General features: G+C 52.0%; 2 protein-coding genes across 6 annotated transcripts in view; one reads left to right on the plus strand and one right to left on the minus strand.

Moving 5' to 3' along the window:
* GPR68 (G protein-coupled receptor 68) overlaps positions 1–5,405 on the plus strand; it is a 30,109-nt gene extending 24,704 nt beyond the window's left edge. For all 5 annotated transcript variants that reach the window (XM_086709018.1, XM_086709015.1, XM_086709019.1 and 2 more), the window contains one exon: positions 2,041–5,405. In XM_086709018.1, coding sequence (XP_086565144.1) covers positions 2,177–3,259 — 1,083 coding nt within the window. In that variant the 5' untranslated portion in view covers positions 2,041–2,176 and the 3' untranslated portion in view covers positions 3,260–5,405. The remainder of the gene's footprint in view (positions 1–2,040) is intronic.
* A 5,052-nt stretch (positions 5,406–10,457) lies between these two features.
* The window catches only part of DGLUCY (D-glutamate cyclase), a 74,370-nt gene continuing 62,789 nt past the window's right edge, over positions 10,458–22,038 (minus strand). Inside the window, 4 exon segments of the mRNA XM_025919379.2 lie at positions 10,458–10,904; positions 10,906–10,938; positions 17,479–17,630; positions 18,377–18,495. Of these exon segments, the coding sequence (XP_025775164.1) occupies positions 10,788–10,904; positions 10,906–10,938; positions 17,479–17,630; positions 18,377–18,495 (421 nt within the window). The 3' untranslated portion in view covers positions 10,458–10,787.

A 22,038-nucleotide genomic window follows, 5' to 3' on the forward strand; every position in this document is an offset into this window, starting at 1 on the left:
CTTGTAGGTCCTGTAAGGAGTTTGGGCTTTACTGTAGGTGTGATAAGAAGCCATCTCAGTGGGTTTTAAGCAAGGAAGAAGAAGACCTGGTTATATTTAGAAAGATGGCTGTGCCTTCCATGTGGGTAATGGGCAGGAGCATGAAGGGGAGAGCTGGGGTGGGGTTGGGGGGAGCCCCAAGGAGTCCCAGGGACTCCAGGTGAGGAGGGTAGCTTTGGACCAGAACCATCTCTTGCCCATTTAGAGGCAAGAGGCCAGGCAGGAGCCACAACAGAGCTGCAGGAGGGAGATGGCGGTGGAAGGGGGCCTGGTCAGCTGGCGGTGAGGTGGCTGGGGGCAGACTCTGAGGCTTTTCCCTTCTGGGTCCTTGAGTCCCAGATTGACTATTGTTGAGAGACCATGCAAAGGACAGGGTTGATTTGCTGATACTTCAAAACAGCTTAATTCGAATGTTACTCATTCAGAATTTGCAACCATATAAGACTGTATGTTCTCCGGGGGGGAGGGGGTGAAAAAAATCTGAGCTATTACGATGATTTGTCACCCTCCAAAAGGCTACAGGACACAAAGAGATATGCAATACATATGGGGTATTAAAATTTCATGGAAAGGGGGTGGTTGGGGGAAAAATGTCTAATGAGGGTCTTTGGGAGAATAATTCTTTTTCTTTTCTTTTCTTTCTTTCTTTCTCTCTTTCTTTCTTTCTTTTTCTTTGAGACAGAGAGAGCATGAGAGAGTGAGAGTGGAAGAGGGGGAGGAGAGAGAGAGAGAGGGAGAGAGAGAATCCTAAGCAGACTCCACGCTCAGCACGGAGCCCGATGCAGGGCTTGATCCCACAACCCTGGGATCATGACCTGAGCTGAAATCAAGAGTCAGACACTCAACTGACTGAGCCACCCAGGTGCCCCCGGGGAGGATGACTGTTAAACAAACAAGCAAAAAGTTGAAACATCCTGATTTAGACTCACAGTGAGATTTTTCACTGGAACCAGGAGTGTTTAATCAATAGAGGAGCTCAGGCTTTTCATTATATATATATATATACATATATATATATATCTGTGCGTATATATATATCTGATATATATATATATACGTGTGTATATATATATATATCAGATAATTTATAAAGTAGGCTTACAACAACAATTTTTATTCTATTTTGTTCTAATGTATCTGTAAATAGAGCAATAGCATTTTCTTTCTTAAATTCTCAACACGATAAACTTCTTGCAAATACCATCTTTGACTCGGCCTCTTTCCCTCTGGCAAAACAATGCCGTGCATTTTGACATCCATCGTTTGATGTGGCCCTGATACTGCCCCTGAGGGTGAGTGCTTCTATCCCCACCTTCTAGATGAGGAAACTGAGACAAGGGGTAAATGACTTGCCCGGCCTGTAAGCGGCTGACCCCGGCCTCGTGTTCATTTCTGTTGGTTCCCGTCCTGTGCTGTTCCCTGCGCTGGGCCCTCAGTTCTCCAGAGAAGAGGTGAGGGAGCACCTCCTGGGGAGCACCGGGAATCCAGGCAGTGGCCTGAGGGAAGCACGGCCTTTGTTTTTTGCCAGAGCACAAGAGGACGTGATAGGGTTGGGCCCTGCTGTCTGGAGAGGCCCCCAGGAGGGGCCGTGACCTCAGTGTTAACTGCCCTGGTACATGTCTTGGAGCAGGAAAGATGTGACGGATGCATAGTGCTGTCGTAGAGAATGGCTGGAGCCCTCACTGTCGTGCGTGGGTCGGAACTGAACTTTACCTTGAGCTTCCCTTGGAGGGTTTGTGCTCACGAGGGCTCCTAGCCTTGCTTGCTGCCCCGAGGGACCAGGAAAATAAATAAGGGACGGGAGGCCAGGGAAGGGGGACAAGGAGGCCCAAACCACCTTTCACATTTTAGTATCCTGGTGTACAACCCGCTGGGATAGTCTAGTTGAGTTGAGGCCGGTCCGTCTTCTCGATCGGGTGAGGCACTTAGAACGGGACCTGGCACACAGTAGGTGCTACGGAAATGTGAGCTGCTGTTACCCTAAGCCTCTCCCGCCTTCAGCTTTCAGGGACTTCCCCGCCACCGAGGAGGCCCAGCCTTTGAACCGGCTTGAGCCACATCCCGCAAGCAAGATGGCGTCAGAGAGCCCGGCCCCTTCCCCGAGCCCATGAGGGGCGAGGCCCCTTGAGGCCCGAAGATGGGGAACGTCACTGAGAACTCGTCGCTGAGCTGTCCCATCGACCACACCATCCACCAGACTCTGGCCCCGGTGGTCTATGTGGCGGTGCTGGTGGTGGGCTTCCCGGCCAACTGCCTGTCCCTCTACTTCGGCTACCTGCAGATCAAGGCCCGGAACGAGCTGGGCGTGTACCTGTGCAACCTGACGGTGGCCGACCTCTTCTACATCTGCTCGCTCCCCTTCTGGCTGCAGTACGTGCTGCAGCACGACAACTGGTCGCACGGAGACCTGTCCTGCCAGCTGTGCGGCATCCTCCTCTACGAGAACATCTACATCAGCGTGGGCTTCCTGTGCTGCATCTCCATCGACCGCTACCTGGCCGTGGCCCACCCCTTCCGCTTCCACCAGTTCCGCACCCTGAAGGCGGCCGTGGGCGTCAGCGCGCTCATCTGGGCCAAGGAGCTGCTGACCAGCGTCTACTTCCTCAGGCACCAGGAGGTGGTGGAGGACGACAAGCGGCACCGCGTCTGCTTCGAGCACTACCCGCTGGAGCCGTGGCAGCGCGGCATCAACTACTACCGCTTCCTGGTGGGCTTCCTCTTCCCGCTGTGCCTGCTGCTGGCCTCCTACCAGGGCATCCTGCGGGCCGTGCGCCGCAGCCACGGCACCCAGAAGAGCCGCAAGGACCAGATCCAGCGGCTCGTGTTCAGCACGGTGGTCATCTTCCTGGCCTGCTTCCTGCCCTACCACACCCTGCTGCTGGTGCGCAGCCTCTGGGAGGCCAGCTGCCAGTTCGCCAGGGCCGTCTTCAACGCCTACCACTTCGCCCTGCTCCTCACCAGCTTCAACTGCGTGGCCGACCCCGTGCTGTACTGCTTCGTCAGCGAGTCCACCCACAGGGACCTGGGCCGCCTGCGCGGGGCCTGCCTGGCCTTCCTCACCTGCGCCAGGACCGGCCGGGCCAGGGAGGCCTACCCGTCGGGCACCCCCGACGCCTCGGGGAAGAGCGATGAGCCTGAGTTGCTGACCAGGCTCCACTCGACCTTCCAGACCCCGAACTCGCCTGGAGCGGGCGGGACCCCCGCGGGCGGCTTGGCCTAGCCAGGGTCCCGCCGTGTGGGGCCAAGTGAGGCCTGAGCTTGCCCGCCGCCTGCTGCCCGCGTGGCCAAGCACAGGTGGGAGCGATGGGGGCCTGGGCCGCCATGAGACCTCTCTGGTCCCGGGGGGCCTGCTCCAGCTTGCTGAGCCCAGTGGGGATAAGCCCCCATCAGCTGATGGGAGTCGTCTGCGGCCGGCTTCTGGGGAGAGGAAGACAGTGAATTGTCACCTCCAGGAAGTTCACAGAGACAGGCTGGAGGGGGGGAGGGTGCAGAGCGTGAGGGGGGGGGGGGATTGGGAGATGAGGGTGGGGATCTGGGTTCACGCCTGCCAGGACCTTCCAGGGCCGTTGTCACCGATGACACCTGTCCAAATGCACGGGTGTTTCCTGAGGACATGACACACGAAGCTGTATTGTCATCATTAACACTTGAGCCCCACCCCACAAAGGGGTCGGAAGGGAGATGACCTCCCTGGAGGCTGGAGGGGAGAAGGGAGATGGGGAGGCGGTCAGGCACTGGGAGCATGTGGTGGGGGGCAGTGAAGGGCATGTCTCACTTTCACAGGAAAGGTGAGTGGATTCTACAAGCCCCAGGGCTGATGGAAGACAAATCCCAGGGCTCCCCAGGGCTCCCTGGGGCCATGTCTGTGGCCCTTTTAAACAGCCAGTCCTGAAGCGTAGGGCCAGGACAGAGGCCTAAAGCCAGTGTGTCTAACCGAGTTCCCAACACACAGAGTTCTAATTATTTTTCTGTTTCCATTTGCCCAGAAGCACCAGAGGCAGATGCCAGGAACCCTATGTGTTTGTGTGTGTGTGTGTGTGCGCGCGCGTGCGCGTGCGTGCAAGCATGCATGTGTTCACCGTTAACATGCCAGGGTCTCCATAACAGCTCTGTGCCAAGACACTGAGGCTAAGGTTATATGACTACTGGCAGAGTTGTCTCCCCTCCCCCCAGTCCCCACCTCAGCCCCCTGCCACACGCCCTGTGGAGTGTCTTAGCAGTCTCACAGAGGACCCTGACATTCTCTCCGAGTTCTCAGATACAACAAAACAAAACGGAGACTCATTCTCTGGCATCTCTCAGCCCAAAGGCCTGGGGTTAAGCTCCATAATGGTTTAAATAGCCCCTGGGACAAGAAGAGGAGGTGGCCCCGGGCTCGCCCTGCCTCTTTTGTTCTCCAGCACTGCTCGTCTGCCAGACGTCTCACCTCACCACCTGGAGAGTGATAGTGGGTCTGTAGGGCCATATGTAGACCAGGGTACTGCCCGCCATCTTCTGTTCTGTCCTGGGAAGCTCAGTACCAGTCTCATCTCTCCTGCAATTTTGTGCCCGACCATGTTGAGCCTCCACCCTGGTGAACATACCAAGGACCAGAAGAACTTCTTGCTGCTCCAAGGATCTGCCCACCTTTACAGAAATGCTAGTCCTTCAGATTTCCTGGTCAGTGGGCTGGGGCCAACTCTGACTTCCATTGGAGTTCTGGGATTCAAGCTCCTCACTGCCAAGGGGCTAGGTGGACTCAAGCTTGGGGAGGGACCAGGGGCAGGGAGACACAAGCTGGCATCCATAGAACATTTATGGAATCTGCTAAAAGGAGAGCCAAGGAGAACATCCTCTAGATCTCTCTGACTCTCCTCCCATCCCTTTCCAAGAGGTGGATTTACCCTGAGTTGCTTACTCTCTAATCAGGGGTGCCCAGAGGCAGATACCCCAGGTTGGATGTGTCCCAGGGAAGTGGCTTTGGCTTTGACTGGATAGCTCTACTCTAGCTCCTTATGGAAGGCCTCCCATAACCTGGGGAGCTTCTCTTCCCCTTCTTGGAGGAGGCAGTGACCAGATCTGAAAGGGGCAGAAAGGCCACACTGCCAAGAAAAGTCCACCCGGCCCCAGCCCAGAATCTTACTGGGGCAATGGAACTGGTTGAGACCTCCATGCCTCCTCATGCCAAATTTCCCCCTATTTTGACCTTAAACATGGGTGTTCCCACTAGGAGGATGGACGGGGATGAGCTGAGGGTGGTTCCTTTTACTATCAAGAGTTGTATTTTTGTACGGTCCTCCCTTTTATGCCAAGTATGTGTGTGCCGAACTGTGCAATGGATTTACGTAGCAAACTTGAGTCTGCAAATAAAGCAAAGTAAAAAGCCACAGCTGGAGTGTGCTGCAGTCTTTATGGGGAGGGAGGGTCTTCCAACACCAGGGGTATCTAGAAGGCTCTTGAAATACCCAGTGGAGTTAGGAAGATCCAGGGATTGGTTTTCTTAGAGAAAAGTCAGAGAAATTAGGGTATTTTCCCTTGGTCAGCCAGCAGTGGCCAAAAACAATGGAGCCTTCAAGTGAAGTTGGGTCTTCTCTCTCTCCTCTTGAGATTCATAATGTGTCTTCAGCTCTATAGCACATCGTTACAAATCCACTCTGGGACTTAACTTGTTTTCCTCCTTTTGAGGACAGAGTCCAGCCTTGTGATTTGGAGAATATCACTCCCTCTGTCCCCCACAGTGAGGAAGGGCTTGATGAGAGAGACCACCCCGCTCACCATGGAAGAGTGCCAAAGTAGAAAGACCTGCTGGAGTCATCTCTTGGGGATGTCCTCACTTCTTGGGTTTTGTTTGGGGAGGTTCACATTTGTTGACCAGCCCTTTTAGGTTTTAGCATCTTCTCAACAGTGGCAGGCTATGTGTTTATCGCTCAAGATTAACTGCATCATATTAAAATGTAAATTTGGTTTTGGTCACTTAATCCTTCTCTGGGTCAGATTCCGGGAGTCCTGAAGTTTTCTGCAAGAATTGATCCTTCTTCCAAACAGACTAAGTGAGGACATTATTGGGGATTAAGACTCCTTTCTCTCCTGAGAGAATGGATGGAGGAAAAGGCCCATCTGGTTTGGACGGAAGGTGACAGAGCCATTAGATTCCTTTTTTATTCACCAGTGTTGCTTAGCAAGATGAGGGCTCATCTTCCTGTTTATATACATTGGTCTGTGGGTTGGCCAGACAAGAGTGGGAGAAATTTTCAGCACAGAATGCAGCCGCATCTGCCGCATTCCCTCTGGCTGGTAGAGCCAAGATAGCCAGAATGTGGTCTGCTTGGTTCACTGCTTTTCTGAAAAATCTGCTGCTTGAAGCTGGCGATCCTACAGCCTCCATTCCTGGAATTCATCTAGCAAGACAATGGCCTTTGATGGCAATCACCTGGAGGTCACAATAGTACCCAATGATCTGGAGAAATGGTGGGATTTTTATTCCATTTGCTTTCATTCAACAACTCTCAGAAGGACGCTGCTAGATTATATGTTAGATATCATTGCTGGAATGCACCATACAGGTCATGATATCCCGTTTGCTCTCCATGAATTATCCCAGGTATATCCCCTCTCCCCCAAATGATGGTCCAGTTTTCTGAATACCACCAATGACACCAATTTGCTACTACCCGAGATAAGTCGTTCCAGGGTTGGTCAGAAAATCTTAACTCTTAATGAGCCAAAGTGGAACCACTTTCCCCACTGGCCTTAAAGCACATGAACTGTGGGGCGCCTGGGTGGCTCAGTCGGTTGAGCGGCCGACTTTGGCTCAGGTCATGATCTCGCGGTCCGTGAGTTCGGGCCCCGCGTCGGGCTCTGTGCTGACAGCTCAGAGCCTGGAGCCTGTTTCAGATTCTGTGTCTCCCTCTCTCTGACCCTCCCCCGTTCATGCTCTGTCTCTCTCTGTCTCAAAAATAAATAAATGTTAAAAAAATTTTTTTTTTTTTAAAAAAAGCACATGAACTGTGCCCCTGGAGTACATGGTCCTTCCAGTACTGGCATCTGAAGAGAATTTTCTTATCCTACTTCTCAGTATTAAACCTTGCAAGCTTGTATTAGACAAGGCTGGATTATACTGCAGTAATGAATATACCGCCCCCCCCCCCCAAATCATAGTGCCTTAAAACAAGAAAAGTTTGTCTTCTGTTCATCCAAAGTCCAATGAGAGGCTGCCAGTTCTGGAAAATCTTCATCCAAGTGATGGCAGTGATTCAGAATCCTTCCATCAAGAGGTTCCCGCATCTTGGGGTACTGTTCCATCCACACAGGTAGGGGGAAGCAGCACCAAAAGAATCTCACGGGGCATTTATGGCCAAGTCTGGAAGTGATTGATATCTACTATTCACATTCCATTGGCCAGATTCCAATCACATGCTCCAACCCAACTGCAAGGGAGAATGGGAAATGTAATTTTCCTATGTATTCAGGAAAGGGAAACAGAAGTGGTGAGCATCCAGCCAGTCTCTGACAGATGGCAATTTAAGTCACCTACCTCCATTTAACAGGCTTTAAGCTCTCACCTTCCTAAACCTTACCTGAACAAAACTTACTTCTTCAAATGTGATGCTTGGATCTGAAGTGAGACCAAGCCTGTCTGATCTGCACTGAGGAGAAAGGGACCATTTACCTCACACTGTGCTTCTCCTCCTCCTCTTCCTCCTCCCTCTCCTCCTTCTCCTTCTCCTTCCCCTTTCTCCTTCTCCTTCTTTTCTTCTTCTTCTTCTTCTTCTTCTTCTTCTTCTTCTTCTTCTTCTTCTCCTTCTTCTCCTAATGTTTATTTTTGAGAGAGAGGGAGAGAGGGTGAGGGGGTAGGGACAGAGAGAGAGGGGAACAGAGGATCTGAAGTGGGATCTGTGCTGAAAGCAGAGAGCCCAAAGTGGGGCTCAAACTCATGAACTGTGACATCATGACCTGAGCCAAAGTCAACCACTCAACCGACTGAGCCACCCAGGCACCACTACCTCACTGTGCTTCTGTCGATGCATTGGCTTTTCTGGCAGACACAGCACATCATTGACATACATTGAGTCCATGTGAACTGCTCTTACGCCACATCTTCTCCGTCCTGCCTAGAGCGGTGGTCTCTTGAATCTGGGAATTATCATTGAGGAGCAGTGAAACCCATATGGAATGGGCAGGAAGGAGCAGAATGCAGTGGACTGGACAATGGTGGGGCTGGCCATCAGCAGGGCCCATGCAATTAGGGGCATGAAATGAATTCAGAGGAATGTCTTGCCCAGATGAGCAATAGGACAGCAGGGGTCTAAGGAACCCTGACTCTATTGGTTGGCTTGCTTGCCTTTGAGTCCCACCTCCTGTAGGGTCTATGGGGCATGTGCATCTCGATGTGCCCAAGGTCTCCAGCCTGCCCTTGAATATCCAGAGAGCATCCCAGACACTGCTTGCCAGGATCCCCCTCTAACATTCCTGGAAGTGCCCCAAGATGCTCACCTGCCCCATGAATCCATCCCGGGGGACGTTCCAGCCCATCTTTACCCCAGGCTGCCCCACCATTCCCCACTGCAACTGGCTTCTCCAGGCCATAGGCATGCTCACCCAGTCACCCTAGATGTGGACACAGGCCCTTTATCAAAACACAGCCAACACTAGGAGAAACTTGAGCCAAACTTTATGAAAGGCTTGACCAGGAATCATCCTGTGGAACGGAAATGGCTGAAAACTGGATCCTGGAACTCAGAGCTCCAGTGGTCCCTGGGCTGGTCCCTGCTGGCCCCTATTCCTGGCTCTTGCTTGCACCTTAGCCCCTTTCTCCCTGCAGTGTGGGGGGGGGGGCGGGGGGGAGGGCGGGGCTACTGCGGATGTCTCACTCCAGAACTAGGACCCCCCACTCGCGGCCTTCTCTGGGCTCCACCCAGGTCTCAGCCTCTGTCCTAAACAATGTCATCATCATCCCATAAACTTCTGGCCACAGCGCACATAACCTATTACACGGTCATGCCTTAAACTTCTCCATGCCAGAACAGAACTCTGTTATTACTATTGCAAAACCAAAGGCCCATTAGTGTCTTTCCCCAAAATATGAATCAGAAGAGTGATGGCAGCTTTACCAAAGTGATGCTTCCTCGCTTCCTCTCTCCTAGTCATCGAGACTTCACAAATGCCAGGGCGGGCTCTCAGAGGCCCCCATTACGCGGAACTCTGCCGTCTCAAGTCAGGGCCGAAAACTGTAAGTGTGGAACACCTGGCCAGTAAAGCTGACAGCGGAGACAGGCTCAGTGAGCTGTGAGAAGTTGCAGATGGGAGGGACTGTGAGCTCATCACAATGAGCACGTCAGCCCTGGAGGCCACACCAGCGGAAGCACAGACCTGTAGGTGGGGACTCCCCGCCAGAATGACAAGGGGAGGTCTGGACTGTCCCACCCCTAGCTGGCCAGGGGCTTTGCCGTGTAAATAGCACTGGAAGTTAATCCCAGATTACTTACTACACGTTTAGGCTTTAACTTCTATTGAGTAGACAACCTAGGGGTAATTTTTGTAGCATGTGTTTCACGCTTCACAACTAATGCCCCTTAAAGAGTTGAAGTGGACATGTTTAAGGAAATAAAACAAAGCAGGCCCAATAAACATTTGGAGCTGTAGCTGGGAAGCCAGACTACCCCATCTGGATGAGTGAGCCATCGCTCGGCAGTGAACTAGCACGAGATACCGTATTAGCTCAACAGGGGAGTGTAATGGGATGTGGTCGGTGATCCTGCTCCTAATTTTGTTGGGAAACGTGCACTGGACGAGTGTGAGTGAGATAAGGACAAGCTGACTACAGTTGTCCAGGAGGAGCCTGTGAGCCACCTGAGCCCTAGACACTCCTGACCCCCCAACCCCCTGGCTCCAGGAGTGTGGCCGCCCTCCTATTCAGGGAGGCCAAAGCCTCTGGCTCTAGGCTGGGGCTGAGCATACGGGGAGGAGGCGGGCCAAGAGTCAGGCTCTGTGGTAGGGGGTGTCGGGAGGTGTGGGGGTGAAGAGAGGTGAGGAACAGAAAGGAGGGGTGATGGCGATAAGCGTAAGGTTTGAAGACCCAAGGAAACAAAATGTTTGAAAAAGAAAGCATTTCAGAGGTATAAATATTTTGTTGGTGGTGGTAGTGAGTAAACCTTTAGTAAAGTCCCAGAGGTTTGTAAACATATGCTACATATTTGTACATTGAACGATTTCTTTTTTTTTAAGTTTGTTTATTTTGAGAGAGAGAGAGTGGGGGGGCGGTAAGGGCAGAGAGAGAGGGGGAGAGAGGATCCCAAGCAGGCTCCACACTGTCAACACGGAGGCTGACACAGGGCTCAATCTCACAAACCACGAGATCATGACCTGAGCCAAAATCAAGGCTCACTTAACTAAGTCACCCAGGTGCCCCCTCCGTTTTTTGTGTGTGTTTTTTTTTTTACTATTTCTTAATTAACCTTGGGATTATTCATGGCTCTAGTCATGCCTACTCTTGTCCCCATAAGTGGTGCCTCGGAAAACTCTCAGAGCAGACCATGTGGGTGCTCTGAAGAAGCCTGAGGAGGAGGGCTGAAATCAATCCCTCTTAGCACTTAGGAAGAAAAGCAAAGGACTGGAAGCCCTGAGGAAACATCCTCTTCAGTCCCCAACGTCTGCGCTGTCCAGTCACAGGCGCTGCTCACCCAGGACCGTGTGGAAAGGAGCTCGGGGCCCTCCGGGAACTCCCTCCTAGTTCCAGGCACGGCCATCTGGTACGCACTCTACATGCACAGTCACATACCCATCGCAGTGACATCCACCAGCTTCTGGATCATCTGGGCGTGGGTGCCGTGGAAGGACAGCCCATCTACCTCCGGGCCCACCTCGCCCGAGACTCCACTCTGGACTTGGGTGCCGCACCAGGATGCCCAACACTTTTTCTTCCTGGAAAAACAAGGGGATGGGGATAGAATGGGGGAGGGGGAGGAAAAAGAAAGAAACACATACATTTACAAGTGGAGGAAGAGTGTTTCGCTTGGCGTGGACTCCTTTTTAAAAACGAATTTTTGCTTAACCACAGTAATGCCACTGGCAGACTCATAATGAAAAGTAAGTGTCCTGTATCACCTCTCATCTGCCCCAAACCTGCTCCCGAGAAGCAGCAATTTGGAACAGTTTGGGATGTTTCTTCCGGTAGCTACCTTGGAGTTAGTGTTTGTTAAAAACACTGAAGATTCGCTTCTGCTTGCAACCTAGCCCCTGCTCAGCTCTGGATCATCCGTCCGCGGCTTTTGTGCCGGGGAGGCTCCCATTCCTCCTGAGACGCCGCCTGTGGGGCGTGTACCAACCCCTGCTGCAGCCACCTTCTTGTCTTCTCCGTAAGACCCAGTGTGGATGTGGGGGCATCCGGAGGGAGCAGAGCCATGGAGAAAATGCAGCCTGACCTGAGAGCGCGGGCCTACGCCAGCCGACTCCATCTTGTTCTGTGTCCTTCACCTTGACCACGCCTCCTCCCCTTGAGTAACCTCCCGCTCACCTGCCTAACAGGACTCTGACCCTTCCCCAGCCAATCGGCTGAGGCCACAGCCATCACCCCACCAACTGCCCCTAGGCCCCAATAAAACCTTTGTCCTTTTGAAACTCGGCTCTCTCTCCCCTGTATCTCACCGCTGCGTAGGGTGCAGGTAGGGCATTGAGCTCGAGCTAGCTCGAATAAAGGCTCTTTTGCTTTTACATCAGACTCGGCTCCCTGGCGGTCTTTGGGGATCACGAATTCTAGGCATAACAGACCCTGGGCCCAGCAGGCAGGGTTTAGGATCAGACAGATCTGACTTGGGTCTTTCCTGGTAGGTGTTTTAACTTCTCCTTGCCTCAGTGTCCTCATCTGTATAATGGGGATTTTGATGATAATAGTAGTAATGCCTCCATTAAATAAGACGATGGAAGTAAAGCACCTAGGGTGGTCCTTGGCACACAGTAGGTGCTCATGAGATGAAGCGAATTATTATTGGCAGGGTTGGGTCCCCTGGCCTTTAGCCCAGAGCTTTTTTTCCTTTGAAATATTTGCTCATTTTTTAAAAAGTGATTTGATCCCCCTCATTTCACCTTCCGAAAATTAAGGTCCCAAAGAACTACTTATCAAAGCTAGCATGAGTTACTCTCTGGTTGAAAAGTTCTCCCTGAGGAAGGGGGTCTTGGGTGTGGGCAAAAGGAGAAAGGACGGTGCCTGAGGGGCAGAAGTCCAGTACGTTCTCCTCCCCTCCTCCTCCTCCTCCGAAAGCAGAAGCGGGAGGGGAGGGGTGGTGGAGGAGACAAGGCATCCACAACAGGAAGGTTAGGACAGGACTGAGAAGGGCTCTCATCTTCCTCCTCAGGCATTTGCTCATTCATTTCAGCACCCATCAAAGTTTCCTTGAGCACCAGCTGTGTGCCAGAGCTGAACCAGGGATACAGTGGTGAATGTGACATAGTCCCTGCCCCCCTGGGGGGTTCATAGTCTAGATAAGTGACCAGGCAGGCACAGTCTATGGGGATCACAGCACCAAGCAGGGGGCATCCAACCCTGGTTATCAGAGTGGCTCAAGAAAGACTTTCTAGAAGACAGACAGCTAGGATGTCAGATGACAAAAGAGCAGGAAGGAGCCAAGCCAGGGGCTGTGAGGAGCACTCACTGAAAACCGGTCAAAACAATGGAGAGAGTGCTGGCAAAACTCACCTGGGAACTGTCTCTACTCCCAGCTGGTGGGAGAGCCTGCATTTCCACCTGCCCTGGGTGCCAAGTTGGGAGGGACACCCACGGGCATTTCCAGGCATCTCTTTGTCCACTTCCCAGGGACTACCCAGCCTAGAATGGCATTTCCTGCCCTTTGTTTGGGATTTATTCTTCCATTTCTCTCTCCATTGGATCATATCCTCTCATTCTGGGGGAGTGCTCCTGGGTCCCCGGAGGGGGGATGGGCATTTCCTCTTAGCGCACTGCCCACTGGCACCATTCCCATCCTTCTGGGTCCCAGGGAGAGGCTTGGGGTGTCAGGGTGCATGTGATTAGACAGCAGCTTTGGAACTGGTTGGCACTCGGCCTCTACCAAGAGCCACAAGGAACAGCTGGGCCAGTGGAGACTGCCTGAAAATTTCCAGGAATCACTGAATGACCACACCATCTTCAAGGAGATGCCACCACATGGAGGAGGTGACAGAAGACAGGAGACTTGACCTGGAGGCAGAGCACCTGGAGGCTGTGACACCAATCCAGGCTCAGACAGTGTGGCATGAGAGGAGGGACAGAGGACTGAAGTGAGACAAGAAGGCCAGGGCTTGGGGCCTAGTTCATTGTGAACAGGGAAAGAGGCCCTAGGATGCCTTCTGGGGCTCAGTGGCTGAGTGTGTGGGTGGTCACTGTTGGTTCACACAGGGTGTGTGGTAGGGTGGTGTCATGGGTAGGTGATATTGCTGTTCAAAGTGGGGTGGGAGAAAGGGGCCTCCTAGGAAGTTAGAACTGTTCTGTATCATGATCTTGGCAGTGGCTGTATGGATGTATATGTATGTAAAAATTCATCTCGGGGCGCCTGGGTGGCTCAGTCGGTTAAGCGTCCGACTTCAGCTCAGGTCATGATCTCGTGGTCCGTGAGTTCGAGCCCCGCGTTGGGCTCTGTGCTGACAGCTCAGAGCCTGGAGCCTGTTTCAGATTCTGTGTCTCCCTCTCTCTCTCTGCCCCTCCCCCGTTCATGCTGTGTCTCTCTCTGTCTCAAAAATGAATAAACGTTAAAAAAAAAATTAAAAAAAAATTCATCTGCTGTACATGCAAGGTGTATGCACTTCTTTCTTCTATGTAACTCAATTTTTAAAAGTTAGAAAGAAAAGTAGAGTGGGATTAAGGTACTGGAAGAGAAAAGGAGCCCAGGATGAAGCCATGTTCCTGCTTGTCTGTATCATCCATCTATCCATCCATCTGGCCAGACAGCCAGCAATCCAGCCATCCAGCCAGAAATCCATCCATCCATCCACCCATCCATCCATCCAGGCATCCATCTATCCATCCATCCATCCGTCTAACCATCCATCCATCCATCCATCCATCCATCCATCCATCCAGGCATCCATCCATCCATCCAGGCATCCATCCATCTATCCATCCATCCATCCATCCAGGCATCCATCCATCCATCCAGGCATCCATCCATCCATCCATCCATCCAGGCATCCATCCATCCAGGCATCCATCCATCCAGGCATCCATCCATCCATCCATCCATCCAGGCATCCATCCATCCAGCCATGCATCCATCCATTCATCCATCCATCCATCCATCCATCTATCCATCCATCCATCCAGGCATCCATCCAGGCATCCATCCATCCATCCAGGCATCCATCCATCCATCCATCCATCCAGGCATCCATCCATCCATCCATCCATCCATCCAGGCATCCATCCATCCATCCAGGCATCCATCCATCCATCCATCCATCCAGGCATCCATCCATCCATCCAGGCATCCATCCATCCAGGCATCCATCCATCCATCCATCCATCCATCCAGGCATCCATCCATCCATCCATCCATCCATCCATCCATCCATCCAGGCATCCATCCATCCATCCATCCAGGCATCCATCCAGGCATCCATCCATCCATCCAGGCATCCATCCATCCATCCATCCATCCATCCAGGCATCCATCCAGGCATCCATCCATCCATCCAGGCATCCATCCATCCATCCATCCAGGCATCCATCCAGGCATCCATCCATCCATCCGGGCATCCATCCATCCATCCATCCATCCATCCATCCATCCAGGCATCCATCCATCCATCCATCCAGGCATCCAGCCAGCCAGCCATGCATCCATCCATCCATCCATCCATCCTTAGTCCCTGTAAGGTGTCATCAATCAGCTCTTAGCCCTTGACAAGGTGTGGGGAATGCTCTCCAGCCATTTAGTGCCCTCAGATAAAACTCCCAGGCACAGCCAAGGGCTGGAGCAGGCAGGGTGTGCCTTAGATGGTGGTGGCTACCTTCCCTGGGCTCCTCAGCCTGGTGCCCACACCTGCTACAGTTACAAGGGGACCCCTAAGAACCGTCTCTGAATATGGGAGGCCCTGCTTACAAGCAACTCACAGAGCAGAGATGGGGGATATTCCTCATCCTGCTAATCAAGCTGCACCACCTGCTCAGGCCACAGCTCTGCCCACACCTCTCGATGAGTCAGGGACATCCATGGAGCCACCTACAGAACTCTAGCATGACGATCCCAGTTACTCCCCCTGCACGCTGCACTGCTTCGTGTGCCTGCACCTTGGCTTATGTGGGTCCTCTGCCTGGAAGAGCCTTCCCACCCTTTCTTACCTGCCTACTTATATCCCACTCATCCTTTAAGACCTAGCTCAGCACCACCTCCTCCAGGCAGCCTTTCTTGAGCCCTCTGAGGGAGCTGAGTGCCTGCTCTCTGTCCCCACAGCAGCTTGCCCTGCACACTTCTATCGTTCCATGAGTCCCCACACGTGACCCCAGGGAGATCCTGAGTTCCCTACCCAGGGCCTGGGTCTGACCCCATTGCCTCTCAGAGCAGACCTGGCCTGGCCCAGAGGAGGGGCTCAACAGACACGAGTTTGTACTTTTGCCTTGAAAACGTTTCCTTTTATTTTCCTTACAAGAGCGATACATTATTAATGTATTTATGAAGGACTGGGTGGAAACTCAAAAGGAGAATTTTCCATCCCCAGAGGGTAAGCATTTGGTCTCTGTGAATTTGTTTGGCTGGGTTCATTCTTTTGTGTCTGTGTGAATCAGGAATCATGTGTCAGGCAGCCCCCCCTGAGTGTTTTTTTCCAGTTCAGATCCAGGAAGTGCAAAGAAAACACAGAAGGCCCTGTGGGCCCCTATGGGGCAGACCGTTTCCCCTGAAAATGTCACTTCAAGCTGCTCTAGTGCCCCCAACCCCACATGGCACCCTGGCATTAACAGGAACCAGGAAACTTCTGAGCCACAGAAACAGAATGGAGTCAGAAAGACCCAGGCTCAGGTCCAAGGTCATCTCTTAGCTGGGTGAGCTGGGCAAGCCACCTCCCTTGTTGGAATCCCAGCTCCCTCATGTGTGAAGTGGGGACAACATCAACCCAGGGAGGTGTTGGAGAGAAACGGGGTGGCAGGAGGGAGAAAGAGAGACACAGAGGGAGAGACAGGGCTCTGGATGCACATGCTTCTCCAAAGTGAGGGGCTCTGGGCCTCAGCCCCTGGCTGCCTGGGGACTCATCACAACCACTCGCCCCACCTGAGCTGCTATGTCCAGGCTCGAGGCTCAGGAACCTTCCCGCCTTGGGATTGCCTTCGCTTCTCCCCAGACCAACCCTGTAACCCAGGGTCTCAGAGTGTGGTCACCCAGAACATGTCAGAAATGCCACTTCGGCTCAACTCAGGTCTCTGGAGTCAGGTACCCTGGGGTGGGCTTTGCACCCTGTGGTTTACGATGCCCTGAGGTGATTCAGATGCCTCTGGATTTGGGGACCTGCTGCCCCAACAAAGCACTGCATCGGCCTGCCCGGTCGTTCATTCGTTCGTTCTACAAGAATTTACCACTATGTTCCCTCTGCTGGTTGCTGGGAAAGCAGACACAAAAGACCGGGTTCCTGGTCTTGCATTTAGCGATCCATACCTTTGGGAGGCCAGGCTAGGAAAGTGAGGCCTTCAGGTGCACGAGACTGCTTCTGGACTGGTTAGGAGTGGCCGCGGGGTCAGCGGCCCAGCCTGACCTCGCACGGGAACCCCTCCTCCATGGGCCCACGTCAGAGGCTTCCTCCTTGCAGGGCTGGGCAGCTCTGCAGAGGGCAAGGTCTTCCTTACAGTGAACCAGAATCTGCTTTCGTGACCTCTGCCTTTTGGCCTGCTTCTGTCTCTCAGGGGGCCGAGGGCGTTGTCTGTCTCCCTCCTCCAGGAAGCCATTCAGGTGTGAGCCATTCATGCCCCCCCCAGTCTTCTCCTCTCCAGGCCAAACACCCCAGCTCCCTCCACGGTTTCTCAGGCTTTGCGGCCCTCTCAGTCTCCCGCCTGCCCCCAGGTGAAGCTGCTGCTCACGGGCAAGTCCCTTCAGGCCTGGGATTTAGACATCAAGTCAGGGCTTTGGCTCCAATTTCCCATGATCCAAATTATTCTGGAAAATTCTCCCAGAAGGTGCTTCAGGCTCAAGGAGGAGCAGGGGATGAAGAGGTGGGTTTGAGTCTGCGATTGGGGTGAGTGAGTAGGGCCGTGGGAACTGAGGCCCCAAGAGAGAACGGCAGAGTCATTGAGTCCTTCTGTTTTCAAACAATAATCATCCTAAAATAATCCACATGCCAAAGAGCCACATTTTGTGGTGGCAAATTTTGCTCCCCTACATAGGCAGGCTCTGCCTCTGGCTGTTAACAGGCAGCAGTGGTCCCGGCCCTGGGCTGAAAGCCTGAAAGCCCTGCCTCTCCTGCAGGGAGTGGCCAGCTGGGGTGTGTTACCTTAGCAACGGATGGAAGGGCCTGAGCCCAGTCCTGCTCCCCAGGTGCTCTGGAGGGTCCAACTGCCTCCCTTAGGTAACGTCTGTGGACCTCACATGAGTTGAGGATGTACAGCACACAGGCCAAGGCACAGCCTCCCCAGTTAGAAACATCTAGAACAGAAAAAGTTTCTATCATAGAATTGGAAAGCTTATGGGGTCCATCACCCTGCCTCTAAGCAGCAGAACTCATCTCAAAGAGTGGCCCCAAGGGGGGTGTGGGTGGCTCAGTCGGTTGAGTGTCCAACTTCGGCGACCATAAAACCTATGACCCACAAGGAACGGTATGGCCATAGATCACCCCTCATACGATGGAAACAAGCCAATCAGGAATGGACCACCCAGCATCTAGGGTTATCCAGTCAATAAGGGTAGGACCTGAGAAGAAACAAGAGGGAAGGCAAGGGGCTGACCAAAACCCTATAAAATAAAGACCCTTGTCTATAGTTGGGGCATTCACTTTTGAATGCTCCTTCTCCGTAAAGAGGACTTTCCTATTACTCTTACTTGGTAAGTAAGAGTAATCTTATAGTCTAATAAACTATTGCCTGCTGCTCATTTTGTGTCCACATCTTCATTCTTCAAAGCAGTGAGACAACAAACCCCGGGTATTGAGGTAAAAAAAAATTCTGCAGCACGGACAGTTCAGAGCCTGGAGCCTGCTTCAGATTCTGTGTCTCCCTCTCTCTCTGCCCCTCCCCCACTCACACTCTGTCTCTCTCAAAAATAAATAAACATTAAAAAAAAAAAAAAAAAAAAAGACCAGTGGCACCAGGAGCTCCTGGGAACTTGTTAGAAACACAGATTCTTGGGCCCCAGCGCAGACCTGGACCTGACTGGCCCGCCATGTGAATACTCACCAGTGATGACAGCAAAGTCAGCCTCCACATCACAGGCAATCACATCCCCATTTCGTATGTGTCTTTTCACAGCCTCCTTGACTTTGCCCTTCCCAAGCTGATTGCCCCATCACCAACCCCTGAAGGCAAGGGGAACCAAGTCAGTGGGTGTATAGGATTGGGCAAAATGGGGGCTCGTTGTGGGGCAGGACGGTCCCCCCCCCACATGTGTTTTGTTGCCTCAGGTTAGGGAAAAGGGTTGCTTCTGGGTACATTTTCAGACAACTAGGAGATGTACTTCTCCTTCAGCTCTTCTAGGAACTTCTTTAGTTAAAAATTGAGTTGAGGGGCGCCTGGGTGGCTCAGCCGGTTAAGTGCCCAACTTTGGCTCAGGTCATGATCCCACAGTTCATGGGTTCGAGCCCTGTGTTGGTCCCTGGGCTGAGGGCTCAGAGCCTGGAGCCCCTGCTTCAGATTCTATGTCTCCCTCTCTCCCTGCCCCTCCCTCACTAGTGCTCTCTCTCTCTCTCTCTCAAAAATAAATAAAACATACAAAGTTTTTTTAAAAAAGTGAGTTGAAGTTTGGAACTCACCAGAATGTGGCCAGTGCCCTACTGAGTCATGCTCTCTAGTCACAGATGGAATACCCCCTATGCTGATGTTACCAAGCCCGAGGGAGACACAGCTGTGGTTCCTCAACTTTTGAGTGACTCCTGCTTACAGAGGGGCTTCAGGGAAGGCCCTGAACCCCATCCATGTGCTGGGGAGCTGATACAGATTGTAAAGGTCAATTCTGTAATTTAATGTAAATTAAAGACTGAGCCTGGGTGGCTCAGTCGGTTGGGTGTCCAACTTCGGCTCAGGTCATGATCTCACAGTTCGTGAGTTTGAGCCCCACATCAGGCTCTGTGCTGAGAGCTCAGAGCCTGGAGCCTGCTTCAGATTCTGTGTCTCCCTCTCTCTCTGCCCCTCCCCCACTCATGCTCTGTCTCTCTCTCAAAAATAAGTAAACATTAAAAAAAAAAGAGTATGAAATATATGAGTGTCAGTTAATCTACACCAGAAGGGTGCCTGGTTGCTTGTGGAGTAGCCTAATGAGGAATACATACCACAGGGGTGGTTGGTTAGCACTGGAAAGAGACCACGGCCTAAAGGCGATCTGATAAGCAGCACCAGAGGGTTTGTTAATTAGCACAATAAATGCTAGCACAAATACGTTAGAATAAATCAATATCAGAAATGATTTAATTCTTCTGTGAAAGGAATGGTGTTGAAGATAGGTGAACTGGCTAAAAATAATTACCAGGCCGCACCACCCTCACAGGAACAGGATGCAAAAAAATCTAACCAGGGGCACCTGGGTGGCTCAGTCAGTTAAGCGACTGACTTCAGCTCAGGCCATGATCTCGCGGTCCACGAGTTCGAGCCCTGAGTCGGGCTCTGTGCTCACAGCTTGGAGCCTGAAGCCTGCTTCAGATTCTGTGTCTCCCTCTCTCTCTGTCCCTTCTCTGCTCTGTCTCTCTCTCTCTCTCTCTCTCTCTCTCTCCAAAAAAAAAAAAAAAAATTATAACTAACTCTGCAGCCTACCCATCTGAGGTGGTGCTAGAGGAACACTCTTTGCTCCTGTGTCCAGGCGTTTCTGGAGGATTCTGTAGGCCAGAGGTCAGCTGAATCTGCCTCCAGGAGAGGGTTGTGGCTGCCTTAAGATAACCGCTTACCCAAAGCACTTGTCCAAGGGCCTCAAGGGCAGAGGGCCAGGCCATGCAAGCCTGCAGAAAGGTTGCATGGCTCTTTTTGTGTCTTTTTCTAGAAAGGCCTGGAATGCGTGGAAGCATTCCACCAGAGGCTAGCATTCACTGTGAGATGGTGGACAGGGACCAGAGCTACGCCACCTCGAGCGCCAGAGACCTGGACGCAGCCCAAAGAATCAGACTGTTGTGAATGGCCAGATGCCTTAGGTCCACACCCTGAGGATTTCTCTCTGAAAAATTTTCTGGGTCCACGACAGGCTACTGAATGAAGGGAAATAATAACAACCCCAGCATTGGTATTTTGTCTATTTCTGTCTCTGCTCTTTTGCATTTTATGAATTTTATCTTGTTTGCTCCTCAGGTGAGTCCTTGTTTTCCTCACTTGATGGCATTCCCAGAATTTCCAAGAGGGGTGGCACCTAGGTCCTGGGTGGTCAGTAGTACGTCCATGACAAGGTAGCTGCCAGTGGAAACTGAGGAAAACAGGGTCTTGATGGAGCAGAGGGGAGAAAAGACCAGGGGTGGTCCTGCTGAGAAGGGGGTGCTGGGGGAAATCACAGGAGAAGCCTGGAATCCTTTGGGTAAGAGAGGGGTCCAAGGGCCCACAAAAAAGGGGCAATTGGAAGGCACAAACAGCGAGCTCTACCTGTGTCCTCTGGGATCTTGGGGGGATGAGCAAAGATTAGGGGTCCATTCATCAGGGGAAGAGCAGCTCCTTCAGACCCTGATGGCCCCTTTGGACTTGGAGACCCCTTCCCTCCCCGCCCTGGGCACGCTTTCCTCCAGCCCTTAGGTCCTTCGCCTGGCCAGCCTCGAGAGACAGGAAGCCCAAGCCAACTGTGCTGTGGGCACCACACCCACGGCCTCTTCTGGGAAAGACCAGGCGATTTGCAGAAATTTTCTACCCAGCCAGGAAGACTTTCATTGTCTCATCCAACCTCAAAAGCCAAAGGAGACTAATGAGTCTGGGAAACACTCTGAAGTGTTTGAATGAAGAGAACAAATAAACACAGAACAGAGAAACTTGCCTTAATTACCCCAGGGTCTACACCTACTCCCAGGGGAAGAACACTGCTCTGGGAGTTACAGCAAGCCTTTCAGAAATTCAGTTAAAGCAACGTGATTCCATGAAAAGCATGTTTGGAGGGGTCCTGGGAGTCTGGACTCCTAATTCTACCAGCAACACTAATGGGCTCAGCGACCATGAGGAACCTCCGTAGGCCTCATTTTTGTACACTCTACCTTACCTACTTCCCAGGGTTTTAAAGAGGCTTCAACAATATATGGATGTGAAACCTCTTTGAAAGTGATGAAGTTCTGTACAAACACAAATGATCACATTATATTATTAGCAATCGGAATATTGCACTAATCATATATTCAAGATATATTTCAAAACTAAAGCTCTTATAAGATTAAGCACAGTATATACATGGTTCATTGGTCCTGCATGACCAAAAAAATATGTTATGCCTTGATTTTATTATTATTATTATTATTTTACTATTAGTTTTTTTTTAAGTTTATTCATTTTTTTTTCAACGTTTATTTATTTTTGGGACAGAGAGGGACAGAGCATGAACGGGGGAGCGGCAGAGAGAGAGGGAGACACAGAATCGGAAACAGGCTCCAGGCTCCGAGCCATCAGCCCAGAGCCTGATGCGGGGCTCGAACTCACGGACCGCGAGATCGTGACCTGGCTGAAGTCGGACGCTTAACCGACTGCGCCACCCAGGCGCCCCAAGTTTATTCATTTTGAGAAAGAAAGAGACAGTGTGAGTCGGGGAGGGGACAGAGAGAGAAGGAGACAGAGAATCCCAAGCAGGCTCCACACTGCCACACACAGCCTGACACAGGGCTCTAACCCCCAAAACCATAGATCATGGCCTGAGCCGAAACCCAGAGTCGGATGCTTAACTGACTGAGCCAGCC

The sequence above is a fragment of the Puma concolor genome, chromosome B3 (genome assembly GCF_028749965.1).
Source record: "Puma concolor isolate L17-30 chromosome B3, mPumCon1.1.hap2, whole genome shotgun sequence".
NCBI classification, from domain to species: Eukaryota; Metazoa; Chordata; class Mammalia; order Carnivora; family Felidae; genus Puma; species Puma concolor.